A 17,759-nucleotide genomic window follows, 5' to 3' on the forward strand; every position below is an offset into this window, starting at 1 on the left:
AAGGTAGATTAACTTTTCTTGTTAGTGATGATCATCTTACCTTTGATAAGAATCTGAAATTTGTTATGCTCTATTCTGTTATTCTGTAAGTCAATCTTGAGGGCCAGCAAAAGGGTGAAGATGAACTTATGGTTTTCATACAAGCCTCTAACTGTGTATCTGAACACTTCATAAGTCAGATGTTCAATGATGTTTGCAATTCGCTTCTGAGTTTTTGAGGACTTCTCAGATCTGTGAAAACATATTCATGATAGTAGCAATAGTAAACACAGGAAAGATTTAATGTATGAACAGTGTGCAACAAGGATATCCTCCTCCAAGGCCATTATTTGGTAAAAATGAAGGTTGTGTTTAAATTGTCATCTTTTTTGGTTTAGTTTAAATTTTTAGGCAGGTTTCACAAGGTACAGTGTATTCAAAAAGTATTCAGACCCCTTCACTTTTTCACATTTTGTTATATTGCAGCCTTATGCTAAAATTGTTTACATTCATTTTACCCCACATCTACACTCAATAACCCATAATTACAAAGCAAAAACAGATTTTTTTGCAAATGTATTAAAAAGGAAAAACTGAAATATCACATTGACGTAAGTATTCAGACCCTTTGCTTTGACACTTGACATTTAGTTCAGGTGTCTTCCATTTCTCTAGATCATCTTTGAGATGTTTCTACACCTTAATTGGAGTCCACCTGTGGTAAATTAAATTGATTGGACATGATTTGGAAAGGCACACACCTGTCTATATTAAGGTCTCACAGCTGACAATGCATATCAGAGCTCAGAGACAGGATTGTGTCGAGGCACAGCTCGGTGGAAGGCTACAAAAAAAATTCTGCTACATTGACAGTTCCCAAGAGCACAGCGGCCTCCATAATTCTTAAATGGAGGAAGTTTGGAACAACCAGGACTCTTCCTAGAGCTGGCTGCCCGGCCAAACTGAGCATTCGGGGGAGAAGGGCAAGAGAGGTGACCAAGAACCTGATGGTCACTCTGTCTGAGCTCCAGAGATCCTCTGTGGGGATGGGAGAAACTTCGAGAAAGTCAACCCTCACTGCAACACTCCACTGGCTTTAGGGCAGAGTGGCCAGACAGAAGCCTTGCCGTGGTGAAAGACACAGGAAAGCCTGCTTGGAGTTTGCAAAAAAGCACCTGAAGGACTCTCAGACTGTGAGAAATAAGGGGTGCTTTTCAGGGGTCTGGGGCAGGGACTGGGAGACTAGTCAGGGTTGAGGGAAAGCTGAATGGAAGTACAGAGATATCCCTAAAGGTGCAATATGTAAAAATTTGTCACCTGTCGAATTCATACTCCACACTTGGGGGCAACATATCCCCCAAGGGCAAACTGGATGCTACAGTGACTCAGTATCACCTCTTGAGGTACAAAGTGGTATTACGAGACAGGACAGGCAGGGGTTATTCTTACCCTTTAATGAAAACCTGGACCTCAGACTGGGCCAAAGGTTCACCTTCCAACAGGACAATGACCCTAAGCACACAGCCAAGACAATGCAGGAGTGGCTTAGGGTCAACTCTGTGAATGTCACTGAGGGGCCCCGTCAGAGTCCTGACTTGAACCCAATCAAACATCTCTGGAGAGACCTGAAAATGGCTGTCCACCGATGGTCCCCATCCAGCCTGACAGAGCTTAAGAGGATCTGCAGAGAAGAATGGCCGAAAATCCCCAAATCCATGTGTGCGAAGCTTGTCGCGTCATATCCAAGAAGACTCGAGGCTGTAATCGCTGCCAAAGGTGCTTCAACTAAGTACTGAGTAAAGGGTCTGAATACTTATGTCAATGTGATATTTCAGTTTTTCCTTTTTAGTAAATTTGCAAACATTTCTAAAAAAGTGAAGGTGTCTGAATACTTTCTAAATCAACTGTAGTTACTGAGTAACCTAGTATGACATGTAGGGTCATAGTAGAAATGCTGTTCCATGCTCAAACAAGCAACAAGATTATTCAAAAATATTTCTTAAACTGGTTTAAATTAGATCATACCTTGCTAGTGACAGGTCGAAGATTTTGAGGAACTGACCCAGTGAGGTCTGGTACATGACATTGACCATGCTCATCTCTGTGATGAGGAAGTAAAGGATGCTACCTCGGGAGGCAACAGGTCGATATTCTGCTTGAGCTACATTAATCTTCAACTCTGCATCTGCTGCAACACTGAGCTTTGCACTAACTTCAGCAGCAGTTTGCTTAGTTACACTCAAAATGCCAATCATGGAGTCATCATCAACCAAGGAACCTTCAATTACACAAACAGAAACACTTTTTAGTTTTCACAAATATATTATATCACAGGTTTCCAAGAAACTGGCATGAACCTACAACAATGACCGATGTACCTTTTGTGCTGCTAAGTTTGTACAGCAGGTTGTCCTCCAACTCCTGCATCTTTCTCTTATTGGCAGTCACGTCCTCAATTAGCTTAAGTCTCTCTGCCTCTAGTTCCTGTAAAAAGCATTAAAATAAGTCACAACTTATCAGTGGATCTAAAATCCACATGCAGCCTCAGACAGGATCAATATTACATGCTTAATACCATAATAACACAGTGATAGAAGAGAGGACATTTATGTGATCGAGCCAGTCAAACCCAAACCGACACACTGTTGGTGTTTTAACCATTCATCCAACCATTATGTAATATTATTTTGAATTGATAAAGACCCATGTGAGAAAAATCTGTTATGTACAATCCAAAAAATAGACACTGACATGTTTCTCTGTGAGGATGACTCGACCAAGTAGCTGGTTTTCCAGGCCCTTCATGTTTACAGTGAAATCAATGATGGATGTCTTCGCACTGACTTCTGGCGAGTATGCTGGATTAGGCAGTTTGGTAGTTATATAGAGCTGGAATCCATCCATCACATTCACCTCCTTGTCTCCCACTTTAACCTACACAAGAAAACTCCAAGAATTTAAAAGAGGACATATTTTACAATTGTATCATCAATTACAAGCTGATATTACATTTGATTACCTTGAAACTCCTCCCAGATTTAATGAAGTTTTTCTCAAGGACATTGTCAAGTGCAGGGTCCAACTCCTCAGCTACATCTTCAATAAGCAGTGGGCGTCCCAAAGAAAGACAGTCTTCCAAATGAGTGCGAAAGAACTTGTGGTTGAGTGATGTGACCTGAAAGCGAGATGACACATTACTTCCATTTTATGCGTTACTGTACCAACAGCTAATTTGGGGGGGGGGGGTGGCACAACTCAATTGCATTTCACTTAGGTGTTGTACTTGGAGTGCATTGGCCTTTTCTTTTTCCTTAATCCAAGCCTTTCCTTGAGTCTGGGGATCAATGAGGAGGGGATATCTTGTTGCTTTTGTGACAATGATACCGTTCTGCACTGATAAGTCATCTCCTGGCAGTCCTTGAAGGTTCCACTCACTTATCTTAAACAGATAAACAGAGGTGTGAATATGTTTCATCACATGAATACAATCTTGTGCAGCTACTGTAGAAGTGAGGGTTTTTTTCAGCAAGTTTGTGTTGTTCTTACAGTGGGAGGGTCCACTAGGGCAGAAATTAGATTAAGATTTTCTGTGAAAGGGATTTTATGGCTTCTTAGTTCTGCCTCCCAGATGTCCTTCAACAACATATCACGGAAATTTTGGTTGAATGGCCCACAGTAAGAAAGGAAGCCAGTGAGCTGTAGCACATCACCCACGAGTCTGCCAAGGATAACAGAGGCAAATGGCATCATTTAAAGTCTTTCAGACATTCAGGATAAATATAATACAAATAAATACAAAAAAATGTAGATCTCTCCTGAAAAAGCCAAACTTAATGATAATAATAATAAATGTCCCCAACATTGTATGGGTTCCTGAAATATTAGTTTTCAACAACTAGATTCTCTTTCCTTTGTAACCTACCTGTTGATCTGTGATTTAAATTCTTTGCTTTGCTCAATCCAGCGCACTTTTTCTCCACTAAGTCCATCAATAAGTGCAGATGCAGCCTGCATTTTATTCCTACACATCTCAGCATCATCCAGCAAGTCCTGAAAAAAACATGATCTTTTAGGTGACTCCAAATTTCAATTTCTAGCTTAAAGTAAATGCAATGTTTTATAAGGTTGAACCACACCTGTTTCTCTTTCATAGCAGCATCACATTTGGCCTTCACTTTGTCAAACTCGGCTTGCTTCTCGGCCAGCTGAGCCTGAGCACCGTTTAGCTCATTATTAGCCACTCTCAGCCTGCTTTCTTGAACTGCCAGGTTAGCCTAGTCACAGATAAAGGACATTGATGTTCACAAAACTTAGGGTACAGCATAGAAAAGATTTTTATAATTATCATATCATTTGCAACATATAATGCAAGGTATAAAATTGATTATGATCTTAAAGCTGTAATTTCTATCCTAAAAACTATAAAATGGGTGAGATCACACTCAAACATGCTTAAAATTCTCATCAGCTTTTGTTTCCTTTCATAACTAACATACTAGATTACAGAACTAAAATAACTGAAAATGTGTCACTGTATATGTGATGAGTATTATTACATTATGTACATCAGCAAATAATGAATTTTACCTTTAGTGGTAGCACCTCTTTGTTTATGCCAAAGAATGTGGCCATAGCACAGGTCCATGCAAGCAGACCAGCTACATTACCACACACTTTCTTTGCATTTTCCATTGTGTAATCCTCCATGTCAAAGTAGACCTGCAGAAGTTCTACAGTTTCCTCATTTATTTTGTCCTTTGGGAACTGCTGGAGGGAGGTCATGAAACCAGCACCGCTCATGAGCTATAGAGTAGACAAAGACAGACGGACAAAGGGGAGCCATGAGTAACTTCACAAAGTTGAATATTATGTGGTATTATTATTATTATTTACACTATGGAACATGCAAACTGGACCATACACACAGAAAACATTAATTTAGGTTCACATAAAGCACTTACAATGTGCAGGTTGTGAGGTGTAACTATAGAAATTTAATAAAAAAGGATATTTGCTACCTTCAGTGCTTCTGACCATGATGGTTTAAGACATTGCCTTTCCGGATCAATAGAGATAGAGTCTAACTTCTTTTGGAATAAAAGCAGGCAACAGTCCATAATCCTCATGATCAGATGTGGAGGCTTTGCCAGTTTTCTCACAGTGGCAACGTCAGCAGGCTTGATGGTCTGTAGAATTTCAAAGTATATCAAGTCCTATACTACACACATAGTGTAAATACAAATATGCTCAACGCAAAAAGTCACATAAATCTCACATTCAGTGCAGCTTTCGCCTCTTCTAAAGCTGGTTTTGCAGCCTCCAGTTTTTCTTCTGCAATAGCTTTCTCTACTCCAATTTCGTCCACAATTTTCTGGGCTTTATCCTTCACAATCTGGACTTCATTCTTGACAATGGTAGCAGCCTCTGCACTGACTGTCACCTCTGCCACCACCTTTGTGATTGCAACAAGAAATGTCTCACGTAATACTAGGTATCATATAAATGTCCGTAAACTGTTGACCTGTTATCCAGTTTTCCAGTTAACAAGTTGTTTTTCTTTTTTCTTTTACAAAACCTGGGACAGATATTTACTATTACTATAATATATACTACAGATATATTATTTACTATAATTAAAAATATTTAATGGAAAAGCCAATACTCCCTTTACCCAATTAATGAACTTACTCTATATAAGATGTGTCATACTTGCCACAACCTTTGTTTGTTTTTTTATGTCACTTTTTCAGATTTTAGAGAAGTTGCACATGATCTATCCATTATCTATAACTGTGCATCTTTTGCAGGGTCATGGGAAGATGTAGTCTATATTATTATTTACCTTGTCAGCTTTGACAGATGCTATAGCCAGCTCTTTTTCCTTGATTTCAAGGTCCTTTGATAGTTGAGCCACAGACTTACTAGCCTCCATCAGTTTGTCCAATCCTGGAAATCAGTAACATCTTATAAAATCCTTTCCCTAAGTAGACCTTGCAAAGCTGTCCCAAAAAATCATCTTCATAGTATATCTTAGCTTTGCTGCTGAACTTCCTTACCGACATTCATACGCTCTGCAAGTGTGTTGATGTAGTTATGTTTTTCAGCATACAGTGCTTTGTAACCGTTTACAAAAGAGAGGTAGGATTTAGGGGTGACATGAGTTCTTCTTCGGAACCTGAAAGATAAAACAGCATACAACTTGAAGTTGTATATCTGGATATAAATAAATACAATGTTACAATGTCAATATAGATATGCTCTGTGTTTTATACCTTTCAAAGTAGCTTTCACAAGTGTTGGACACTTTGTCATGATATGTACCCATGGTGGTCACCACGGCAGCTTTCACATTAGTAGAGCAAACCATGGGAAACTCTGACAAGAAATAGTTGGACACAGCCACCAGAGCCTCATTGGGCCAAGGGGTGAACCAGTCCATTGTGCACCCAGATATCAACCCTGGAAATTTCAGAGATCGGGAGCGAAACTTCTGTCCCACCTGTCAAGGACAGTAGAAAAGGCTCTACAGTGTGCAAATGTAAAAAATTATTTGGACGCTCTGGTGTGAGTGACTAGATTATGACACCTGGATTGGCAATGTATTCAGATGACAGTTGCTTTTGCTGGTTAAGATGACAAACGTTGGGGACAGCAGGTCATATCAGCTGTCGCTAATTATCATTGATTGTGTAAATAACTTGATGACAGAACATAATGAAACTTAGCTAATGTTGGGTTTGTGTGCTCTCTGCAGCTGGTGTCTGTACTCAGCCAAAGATTATTTGTGTTTTTGTGGTTCCCGCAAATACTCTTCTTTAGTAAAATAGTTAAAATGGTCTAGTTGATCACATCATGTCAATTTCAGGTGTTGCATTCTCTCAGTTAGAATTTCATTCATGCAGTATCATATCAACAATTAAGCAGCTTAACAATTAGTAGACATTCAGTATTTGTAGAGAGTTGCTTGTGGAAAAAAAAGGTGTGCCAAAGTCAATAGGTTACTGTTATTTCAATGTACTGCATACATATATAATCAACATTTAATGTCTTCTGTTGCTATGAACATTCATCTCATCTATGTATACTGAGCGCCTTCAGCACAAAAATGCCTTTTGTGATGAATTTAGTTCTATTTTCTCTTATTATCAAGTTGTAGTTGCAGGTTGTGAACATTAATAAGGCTGCCAATCAAAACTGTTTCTGTCCTCTCAGCTTACAGATTTTAGGTGAATCTTTTGAGTTGTAGTTATTTCTAACTTTAGTTTCTTCAAAAGTTGAACACTAAACCTAAATGGATTTGAATTGATTCAGATTTGACAAGTAGCTTCAGTACTGAAGTCAGATTTAGTAAGCAGATTCGATACTGGATTCAAACCCCAAACATGATTGCAATGCCTCAAAAGAATAAGCAGTCTCTAAGTAGTTTAAAAAAAGGATGCATTAATGAAGCACAATGCATTCCTGTCCTTTGTTAGGTCTCAACTACATCCTGTATTTCAGATTAAATCTCCAGTATACTGTGAAATACAGAGAGAACTGGCGGTGATAAGCTTAATCAACATTGTGTGAAGTCATTTGGCAAGAGCTTGAATGTAAAGGATGTTTATTTATATGTAAAAGTTCTGCACTGCAGGTTTTAAAAAAAGAAATGCGTTAGAGATGCATTCCCTGAGAATTACAGTGCCCCTAAATCTTTGTCTGTACCCCTTTTTTCAACTCAGGGGCACAACTGCCACTGAAAATAAAAGTAAGTGTGGAGCCATTATAGATACAATGTAATCTAACCAAAAACATTCACTTATACAGGAGTAGCTTCGTAAGTGCATGTGTAATATACCAGTTCTACTTTGCTTCTTTTAAGCATGCAATGCAACAGAACAAATACTGAAATAATAATGAAATTACCGCAGCTGACAATTTAAACAAAAAGATCCAGAATAAATGTACAAAGATACAGTTTTTAAGCACCTGATCTATGGGTTACTGGCTTCTCATAATGGATGTACTGAGTTTTAACCTACCGGTGAGAAACACAGAACTACATGCAGATTCTTTCTGGACCGTGATATGAAGTAGTCATAAAGGTTGTCAAATGTTGGTGGAACACGAGGTAACTCCTTTTTCATCACAGAGATCAGGTTCTGGGTGATCTCTTGGATCTCATCTTTTGCAAAAAGGTTGGAGACCTGCGCAGTTAATTCACAGTGAAGTCATTAGGACCAGCCAAAGCATTACTTTGAGATCTATTAGATTTATAGTAAATATTATAAGTTTGATCATTTATTAGGCAATGACTGCTTTTAAATTTTTCTTATCGGCTTAACAAAATTTGGATTTAACTTGTAATTATTCAGTAAACCAAAATTGTTAATTTTATTTTTTACCTTTTTTTCATAATCATAATATAATCATAACATGGTTTATTGTTTCAATGATATAAATAGGAAAGTCCTCAACTACATTGTCTAAATATAGACCAAGCTTGTTTGGGTGATCATGAATTGGGGGTTCACAGACATCAGTGCTTTTTACCCTCAAAGTGAAGTCCTCACCTCTCCAGAAGAAAGAACATTGTTGAGGTACTCAAGGAAGGCCTCATCTTTGATTTCATTGTCAGTAAAGATGAAGGTAATGCCTTTGCCTTCAGCCCCAGCTGTTTTATACAACACTTTCAGGTCATCCATGAAATTACTTACGTTGTATGTTCTGATGGAAAGACAAACACAGCAGTGTAAGAAACAAGTATCCTTCAAAGTGTGAATGCAGCAAAACAATAAGGATCAATAAGAAAACACAATTTTGGAAAACTGGATCTAAAATACCAACAAGGTTTCATGGAATACTTATTCAATTGCTTCTTGACAAACATTTTACAATATTGCATTTCTACAAACATTTTAAAACAAAATAAATGACTAACTATTATTGAATTTTCATTTTATTTATCACCTCATCTTGTTGCTGCATAGCTTCCCTCTACCAAGTTTCCTCACTAATGCTGAGAACAGTTTTTTATTTTTTCTCTTTTTACCTTGTCAATGTGATCTGGAAGATGTTGTATCCAGCTATGTATGAGGCCAGGCGAGTCAGGCTCTGTTTCCCTGATCCTCCCACTCCCACAAGCAGGGCATTTCCATTGTCCGTTCGAATGATACGTGAGATCTATAGGGAGGCAAATGTCAAATAAATCAGAATTATCTGTAGCCTTCACTACAGGATATGTATCTGTTAGATTGGCTTCTAAGCTGACCTTGACAAGATGAGTCATGGCATCTGTGAAGAAAACTAAATCTAGGCTGGAGCCTCTGATGACCTCGTTGTGCTGGGTCTGATACATCATTAGCTTTTCTGATAAGAACTCAAAATTTGGCACCTGGAAGAATGTTACTTTGCTCAGATGATGGTGACATAATCAGTACAAATATCATTAAATGGCCTAAATACCAAGGTCATACCAATTCATAAATTTTGGGGGCATCAAAACAGGCATCATCATCCTCTTCTCCGGTGGGCTCAGGGGCATCTCGCAGGAAGTCGACAAAGTATGGCTCAGGATGAAGTTCTGGTACAAGGTCGGGGTCAACATGCTCTTGGATCACACGAGATACATTCTTCTCAAACCATTCTCTGTCCTCAGAACAAATAAACCTATAGAAAAATACATTTCGGTTTGCCTTCTTGCCATTTTGTTGTATTTGAAAGGGGATTTGCTGTATGTAAGAACTTCACCATACCTATCAGCAATCACCCTCGTACATTCACTCTTGAAAAGAGCCAGGAGAGTGGGGATATCATCACACTCATCAGCCTTGACATTTAGCATTCCTTGCCAGATCCTGGACAAGTCTCTCAAATTGAAGATGTAGTGGAACTTGGATGGTGTGGGAAGCATTTTTGCCTTTAATGTGAAATCATACAATCAAATCATGTCTTCATTAATAAATCTATCACTTAAATCAATTTCACATTATTTTTCAAGTGATTACCTTTGTCCATTGCCATAAAATCCTCCCAGCAGACACAAGACACTTCACCATATCTGATATCTCAGGCTTGAAATTCCTGCAAGTATCGAAATATCCACAGCCAATTATACCTGTAGAAAGAGAGCATGAGAAAATAATCGAAGTGTTTCATTCAAACTGATATATAGTAAGCAGAAAAAAATGTCATTTTAGGGACAGGTACCAAAGATCTTATCAATGGAGGTGTTAGATGGCAGAGTACAATTGAAGACAGTAAACTGTCTCTTCAGTCTTTGTGGGATGTCGTTTCTCCCACCACCAGGATGAATCATGGCAGCCAGTATCTGTACATCCACAATAGTGGTGAAGTCTCCTGGTTTGTCCAAATTATACATGCCACTCATTTCCATCATCTGCCGGACTATCTCATTGGTAATCTGTTGGACAGTCACATACGGTAGTTACTCTAACTGAATTGACTGAACATGAAATAGTAAATATATAACAAAACCTGCTATATAAGCACCTGATCTCCCCATTCATTGACAATAGGCATGTTTACATCATCAATGAAGACAGTCATCCTGCGTCCCCCTGGGGGCCCATAGGTACTGCCAATTCGTTTCTCAATGTAACTCTCCACTGTTCGCTGTAATGAAAAATAAACATTGCTTTTGCAAACAAAACCCTATTTTAAAACTTTACAACGACAATCATACAGAACATGAGAAATATTCTACCTGAAACATCATGGGCTCTGTCGCAGAAGAGAAGTTCAGAGACTTGGAAAGGTCTGTTTCAGGATCATACTTTTTTGTGTGGCTTTTTATCATCACTGTCTTGGCTGTCCCTTGTTCACCAATAAGCAATACAGCCTATACAAATAAAATATATCAAATCTTTCACAGATATACCCTAAACAAAAATAAGTAATTACTTTTTAAATGAAAAACACATCTATTAAAAAGGGACAAGATCACCTTGCGTTGTTTGGCAATGGTTTCCAACAAGAAAGATGTTCTTGTGTTATCCACATTTGGCACAAGGATGGAGGCATAGTCTGGCACATGGTCTGTTGGATAGACATACTCCCCCACATGGTGATTCCAATGACACCACTCACCTGAAACAGAAATTACCATACATACAGTTGTTATACCTCACTTAAAAACTAGATAAAAAAGAGGTGGCATTAAATGTATGAAATGGATGTACCATTTGAGTTGACCATGTATTCAAACATAGTCTCTCCTGGTTGTGTTTGAGGCACATCAATGTTGCTGTCATGTGCTCTGATATAAGCCTCCAGTTTATCACGATCCTCCAACTCCAAAAGGGCTCCCAGACTCCACATTAGACAGAAGACAAAGAGGCACTCTAGGTGTTTGCTACCAACTAAGCCCCCTGTCTCCTTGGTTGGGATGAGGCCCTCCAGCAGATTCACAGACTAAGGGCAGATCATAATCAGATTATTCCATGTTTCCAGAAAAAAAGTTTAGAGCATTATCCTATTCCTGTCCAACATAGAAATTTCTTCTTGGTACATACCTGCATTATGTAGTTGCACTCCAAAAGCTCCATTTTGGGTTTAAGGTTCTGCTTCATAAACAAGTAAGCATCCTCAAATATCTTGTCATATAAATCCATAATGCTGCTTGCTTCTTCTGCATTGCGCTTGTTAGCCCATCCCTAAAACATAAAGCCTGTATTCAACCTAAGCACTCAATTGTAAGAGAAGCATTGTTTCTATCTACAAAGACTCTCTCCGCTGATGACTGATGACTGATGACTGATGGATGACTGATGACAACTGTACCTGCAGTATGGGCCTCCAGCTGAGAGCTGAAGAGCTCATGAAGACCATACCCACCCGGGATACAGTAGCAGGGGAGGCATTATCCATGTTGTGCACCTCAAACACCAGCTTGCATGATGGAGACATCGTGATGCGATCACCATTAGCCAGAGTCAGTGTTTTGTTATCATCCAGCACAGAGTTGAGGTTCTCAATCCATATGGCATCCACAGGACCATCCAGCACAATCCATATGAACTCTCCTGCAGGGCATCCATCATAAGCCATTAAAATTCAATTATTAAATTCTAAAACTCTCTCTTCTACACTTCACTTGGCTGGGTAGCTGTGGCTCAGGAGCAAGTGCAATTCATCCACCAATAGCAGGGTTGGAGGTTCAATCCTCAGCGCCTCATATCTACATGTTAAAGTGTCCTTGAGCAAGACCCTGAACCTGAAGACACTGAAATGGCTCTAGATGGTCAGACCAGCACTACATACCTAGTGTGTGTAGGTGGGTGTGTGTGAATCAGAGGTAAACTGTAAAGCTCTTTAAGTTCAAGCAATAATTAATTAAATAATACAATGAGTAGTGTAAAAAAATTCTAAAGGCAATATATGACATAAATTCAGACATATTATTTAAATGTACACTAAACCTTGTGTCACAAACCTTTCTTGGCTTTTAGCGTCCTCCTCCACAGAGTGGAAAAAATACCATCTGTCCAATCATTGGTGGCTGCATCTAGGCGGCCGAACATCTGCGGTGCAGTGATGGCCTTTGGGTTCATGCGCAACTCTCTGTGTGGGGTTCCACATTCAGTCATAGCTCGCATGAGGATGTTGATGACTGTGGTCTTCCCAGCTCCACTTGGGCCCAGAGTCATCAGGCCGTGGCGTACACGTGAAGCCTCATAAAGCTGGTGGTAACAGTAACATAACAGTTAGAGTGGTATTTTCCAAATTATAACTTGGTAAAACACAAGACAACAACAGGAGTAAAACGTGTGGATGAACAGGTTTTGAGGTACCTGGACTAACTTAAGGTTCCATGGGGGGTGGTTGACAATACCAGCAAGCTCAACTTGATGAGCTACAGCAGCTTGAAGTTCAACATATGTGCTCCCATCCAGCTGGATACCAGGGAAAAGGTCATTGATCAGACTAAGAAAGAGAGGCTCATCCTCATCCACCTGAAACAAATAAAAAGATCCACATAAAGTGTCTGTCTACACAGTAAAATATAAAATATATTATCCCTGTTTGTCAGTAGAGTTCCTCTCATACCAGTTTAGAAAGATTCATGTCACGCAGCACTCTCATAACAGTGCTGGACTCTGAGTCATCGGGTCGGGCTCTCTTACTGGCCCCTAGTGTTCTCAATACAGATAGGATGTTCCTTAGGCCAAAGTCATAGTGGACCTGGTAAAGAGTAGAGGTTGTGTCAATAATCATTCACTTTATGAATTAGGCACTGGCCATAAGCTTCTCACCTGTTTTGTGAGTTGTTCTTCACACAGTTTATAAAGGACAAAAAATTTCTGGGCCAAGATAACATTTTCATTGAATCCACAACTGGCCAGTTTGACTCTCATGATGATCTGCCAAAAACAACAGTGGGGAAGTGATTGTCAGTTAGGACTACAGCTAAAAGGAAGCAATTTACTCTTGAATAATACTAGCTTTGACCTACCTGCCGGTCTGGCACCATCATAGACACTGTCCTGAATTGCACTTTTAAGTTTTCAGGAAGTTCCTGACGACCTGCATATCCAGGGTTCTAGGATGGAATGCCAACATGTTGGAATATATTTGATGTTCTCTACCCTTCTTTGAAATGTTTATTATAAGATTTATAAGATTTGTGCATTCTACCATAGTGATAAACAGGCCGAACTCTGGATTCAGGTCCACACAGTCTCCATCGGTAAAGATGAAAGTGCTTTTAAGCTTCTTGCGTGCTTGCAAGACAATGTAGATCTGCTGAGCAGCGACAGACAGCACTGGCAGGTCAATTCTGTTGAACTCATCAAAGCAGCCCCAGGACCCTGATTGTGCAAGGCCTGAAACAAACAAACAAACAAACAAACAAACAAACAAACAAACAAAAAAATAGACAAAACTACAACATATGATACCTAAAATAGTACACCACACTGCTAGATGAATAATTTTATTGCTTGGGATACCTTTGTATATCCTGCCAAGTCCTCTGAAGTCCATCTGGTCTGAGCAGTTGAAGACCACCACATACTTGCCAAGGCAGCGACCCATGTCCTTAGTGGTTTCAGTCTTTCCAGTGCCGGCTGGCCCTGCAGGGGCTCCTCCCATGCTCATGCCCAGAGCTTGTGCTAGTGTGATGTAACACCTGCAGATAGAAAAGCAATTCTCTGACTGAACTTGAAAATTAAACCCTATATGAAAAATAAATTCAATTATAAAAGGCATACTATGCATGGATTTGTCCGTTGCTGTTTGTAAACACAACATTCAGAGTTGTCCCCTCCTCCCCCAAGCGAGCTGAGAGCACGAGCGTGAGAGAGAGGAAGAGAGAAAGAAAAGCAATGGTCAAGTACTAGAGAGTGAATGGCAGTAATGAGAAAAACAGTGAATCAGATAAATAAAATGTTATTTTCTGATTGTTTCACAGTGGTTCCCTTGTAAAGGTTGACGCCCAGAAACATCCCGAACACAGCAAAATAATAAGAAAATACAGGCAGGGGGATCATCATAAGTGATGATTGAGAGGGATTATTTTTGTATGAGTCTTTACACTTTAAGGAAAATCCTGCATAGTATGCCTTTAAGTAATTTATATTCCTCTTTTCTTGCCTGTCAGTCAGAGGGGTGATGACCAAACGGTCGGTACAGCCTAGGAACTCATTCTGATAAATGAAGTCGACATTAGTAATGGACACAATGACCTTATCCAGGTCTTCTTTGAAGTAAAATCTGCTCTGCTTTAGCCATTCAAAGTCAGTGACAGACTTGATTCGCTTTTTTACCTGAGGAGAAAGTAGGACATCAATCTGAATGTGTTACACAAATAACCATTAGTCTATAATATCAAAAGATCCATGATAGAAGTAAGATTTTTCAAAGAACCTACTAGGTCATTAAATATATCACTTTGGTGCACATGGATTGTGACAAGCGTCTCATACTTGACTCTGTCAAACTTGCTCAGGTCATAGGTTGTTTGTTTAATGAGAACGCTGAGCAGATTTAAGAATTTCTTTTTGGTAAGAGGCATGATCTCCCTGTCATCTTCAGCATTTTGTAGAGCCTCTTCTGAATCTCTTGTCCAAAGCATTTGGATTCCCAGCAAGCCCACCTAAGAGAGTAAGAGCAAAACAATGCATTTAAAGGTGAACTGCCTGTATATAGCCTGAAAGTATTGGCTAATATACATTAATTGCAGTTCTATCATGTACAGTACCAGTCAAAAGTTTGGACACACTTTCTCATTCAAGGGAATAGGAAGGTGTGTCCAAACTTCTGACTGGAACTGTACCAAAAAAACCCCCCTCTCTTTTCATATTTCAACACTACAAGGTTATTGATCTTTGTTATTTTTACAAACTTTTGACACAAAGTACATCCAAGAATATAAAAAGTATCATCACAGAGAAAGGTAAATTGGTGAAAATAAAGTCATGATTAAATTTGTAGTCATTTCATGCTGAGGCCATCATTCCGGACAGTTTGATCTGAAATTTTCTTTTCTTTCTAAAATGTGCAATGATGATATTCTAAGCTTATAGAGTACAGTGTTTCAAACCTCTGTTGTGGAAGCATCTACAGGGAGTTGTGGTAAGAGGGTGGACAGTTCTTGTCATAGTTCATAGCAATGGAGCATATCTATTATAATAATACAGTGTACAAGCCTACTGTTGACCTAAAATCTAATACAAAGGTATTTGGGTATTTAGTCTTTTTTCTTTTCTGGCACACACTCGCCATACTGACCTGTGCTTGGAACTTGTCGAGGAAAGAGAGAAGATCAAAGTCTTCATCATTGATCTCTAGATCTGAAGATTTAATAACGGAGTGCAATGAAGCCTGCTGTTGCAACAACAGCACTCCGAGCCAGAGCTCCACTGGTCCCTGTGCCATGACAGGACTGTCCAGCTGGAACCACAAACACACATTTACTATTTTATTCTATACTGTGAACAGTGCTGGAGAGCAAGTACATTAAGTTAAAAAAAAAAAAGATTAATACAAAAAATCAACAATTCAACATCCTTATTCTTCACAATTTTACATTTTATACATAAGTACCTTTTGCTATCAATTCTTGCATAATTTTACTTAACTAAAATTTATCACACAATTCCACATTACAGTTATGATCTGTAAATACAATTAACATTACATACCGGTAGTTTCTCTCCTTCTTGTGACATAACAGCCATAATCTTGTCATATTCTGTTGTGTGAAACTCTGCTTCATTGACATTGTCAAACACTCCAAGGAGATGTGACTAAAGAAATAAATTGCACCTAAAATTAGTTTTACAATTTTTTTTCATCACAAACTCAAGCAATCAATAAGTCAATATAAATGACAGTTAAGTAAATTTACAGGAAATGCAATACACAATACAAGAAAAGCTAAAACTCCTTTTTTCACAATGTTAAGAAATCCTTTAAAAATTCCCCAAATTACATCCCACATTTTCTTGCTTGGCCCATGGTCATTCTACTCCAAATTACACTGAAATCTCTTGACATGTATTCAAGATATTATGATAACTACTAGATGTATAAATGGGAATGAAAACATAACCTTAGCAAAGGTACTTACATTTTTTTCTTGTCTACATAAGTGCTTTCATATCTATGTGATTGACCGTTTATGGTTAACCACATCACTTTTTTATATTATATATAAATGAATACAATAAATGGGCTAACCTGAATTGTGTGAGAATCACTTGCTTGTCCTAGGATCTCCAAGAGGGCTGGATCAGACACAAAGAAGAATCGTGGGAACAGGAGTCTTTTTTTCTCGAGGTACCTGTTGAGTTAGATAACATCATATCCAGTGTACATATCACCTCCAGCCATTGTACAATAGCTACTGTATAACTTACAGTATGTCATTAATTACAAAGTTTTCTTTGTGATTCAAGACACTGACAAAACAGAGTGGGAGTAACAAAAAATAGGTGAAAAAAGTCTAATGAAAACACTTGAATGGAAAACATTAAAATGCAAATCAATTAGAAATAAATACTAATCATTAAATACGAGTGATTTTGTTAAACCAACTTTGCAGGAAACAAGTCTGTTTCAAAATAACTGCTTGGTTATGCAGTATAATTGCAGATATTGACAGAGGAACAAACAGTTGCATGAACTATCATAGACAAATGTAATGTCTCCCTCTGTTTCATTTTTTATCTGTTTTGTCTTTGGCAAAGCTTTACCCTGCAAGAGACTTTTGACAGAATTCCAGCTGTTTTTGAAGATCTGGGAGGAGCTGTCCCAGAATTGGATCTCCCACGCAGCACTCCACCACATTTGGTACCTTTTGGGCTCGCTGCATGATCGTAATCCAGGACTTGTCAATATTCTGGAAACGTTTTGCTTCCTTCATTGGGAAAAATCAAGTATTTTACAAAGAAATTAGGATTATGCTGTATCTCTATACTGCAGTTAATCTCAATCTCTCAACATTTTAATTTTCAGAATAAAAAGATAAAAAGCATAAACTTTACCTGTGGCAGGTCTTTGGCAATGTCACCCCCAACAAACACAGCCTCCAAATAGATCCACAGGTTTTGCACAATAACCCACTGTTCAATGACGTCAGATGATGTTGAAAGCTTGGAGACCCAATCCTGGATCTCTGCTTTGTAGTAGGCACTATACCTATAAAGAGACAGCAATGGTCACAAAGTCCTTAAGACAGTACAAAACATTGGGCTTCATTTTCCTGGATTAGGGTGCAGATGCAAATGCGACTAAGCACACATGGATGTGACCAGCACATTTTTGCAATTCCAATGCAG

At 38.7% G+C, this 17,759-nt stretch overlaps 1 protein-coding gene across 3 annotated transcripts in view; it reads right to left on the reverse strand.

The window, feature by feature from the left end:
- Positions 1-17,759, reverse strand: part of LOC137194440 (dynein axonemal heavy chain 8-like) — a 41,364-nt gene that overhangs the window by 4,760 nt on the left and 18,845 nt on the right. For all 3 annotated transcript variants that reach the window (XM_067606337.1, XM_067606336.1, XM_067606335.1), the window contains exons 37-79: positions 17,466-17,619; positions 17,175-17,338; positions 16,660-16,762; positions 16,122-16,226; positions 15,709-15,870; positions 14,849-15,073; positions 14,572-14,744; positions 13,929-14,107; positions 13,615-13,802; positions 13,433-13,519; positions 13,233-13,340; positions 13,027-13,161; positions 12,771-12,932; positions 12,413-12,659; positions 11,761-12,002; positions 11,493-11,633; positions 11,160-11,391; positions 10,925-11,067; positions 10,685-10,819; positions 10,471-10,593; positions 10,168-10,381; positions 9,966-10,075; positions 9,714-9,877; positions 9,435-9,627; positions 9,230-9,352; positions 9,011-9,141; positions 8,532-8,685; positions 8,001-8,165; positions 6,252-6,478; positions 6,036-6,154; positions 5,822-5,925; positions 5,255-5,431; positions 4,998-5,165; positions 4,567-4,782; positions 4,116-4,253; positions 3,902-4,029; positions 3,526-3,697; positions 3,263-3,418; positions 2,999-3,154; positions 2,731-2,913; positions 2,358-2,463; positions 2,005-2,257; positions 41-231 (exon numbers count right to left, since the gene is read on the reverse strand). In XM_067606337.1, the coding sequence (XP_067462438.1) occupies positions 41-231; positions 2,005-2,257; positions 2,358-2,463; positions 2,731-2,913; positions 2,999-3,154; positions 3,263-3,418; positions 3,526-3,697; positions 3,902-4,029; positions 4,116-4,253; positions 4,567-4,782; positions 4,998-5,165; positions 5,255-5,431; positions 5,822-5,925; positions 6,036-6,154; positions 6,252-6,478; positions 8,001-8,165; positions 8,532-8,685; positions 9,011-9,141; positions 9,230-9,352; positions 9,435-9,627; positions 9,714-9,877; positions 9,966-10,075; positions 10,168-10,381; positions 10,471-10,593; positions 10,685-10,819; positions 10,925-11,067; positions 11,160-11,391; positions 11,493-11,633; positions 11,761-12,002; positions 12,413-12,659; positions 12,771-12,932; positions 13,027-13,161; positions 13,233-13,340; positions 13,433-13,519; positions 13,615-13,802; positions 13,929-14,107; positions 14,572-14,744; positions 14,849-15,073; positions 15,709-15,870; positions 16,122-16,226; positions 16,660-16,762; positions 17,175-17,338; positions 17,466-17,619 (6,956 nt within the window). The remainder of the gene's footprint in view (positions 1-40; positions 232-2,004; positions 2,258-2,357; positions 2,464-2,730; positions 2,914-2,998; positions 3,155-3,262; positions 3,419-3,525; positions 3,698-3,901; positions 4,030-4,115; positions 4,254-4,566; positions 4,783-4,997; positions 5,166-5,254; positions 5,432-5,821; positions 5,926-6,035; positions 6,155-6,251; positions 6,479-8,000; positions 8,166-8,531; positions 8,686-9,010; positions 9,142-9,229; positions 9,353-9,434; positions 9,628-9,713; positions 9,878-9,965; positions 10,076-10,167; positions 10,382-10,470; positions 10,594-10,684; positions 10,820-10,924; positions 11,068-11,159; positions 11,392-11,492; positions 11,634-11,760; positions 12,003-12,412; positions 12,660-12,770; positions 12,933-13,026; positions 13,162-13,232; positions 13,341-13,432; positions 13,520-13,614; positions 13,803-13,928; positions 14,108-14,571; positions 14,745-14,848; positions 15,074-15,708; positions 15,871-16,121; positions 16,227-16,659; positions 16,763-17,174; positions 17,339-17,465; positions 17,620-17,759) is intronic.

This window comes from Thunnus thynnus, chromosome 12 (assembly GCF_963924715.1).
Source record: "Thunnus thynnus chromosome 12, fThuThy2.1, whole genome shotgun sequence".
NCBI lineage: Eukaryota > Metazoa > Chordata > Actinopteri > Scombriformes > Scombridae > Thunnus > Thunnus thynnus.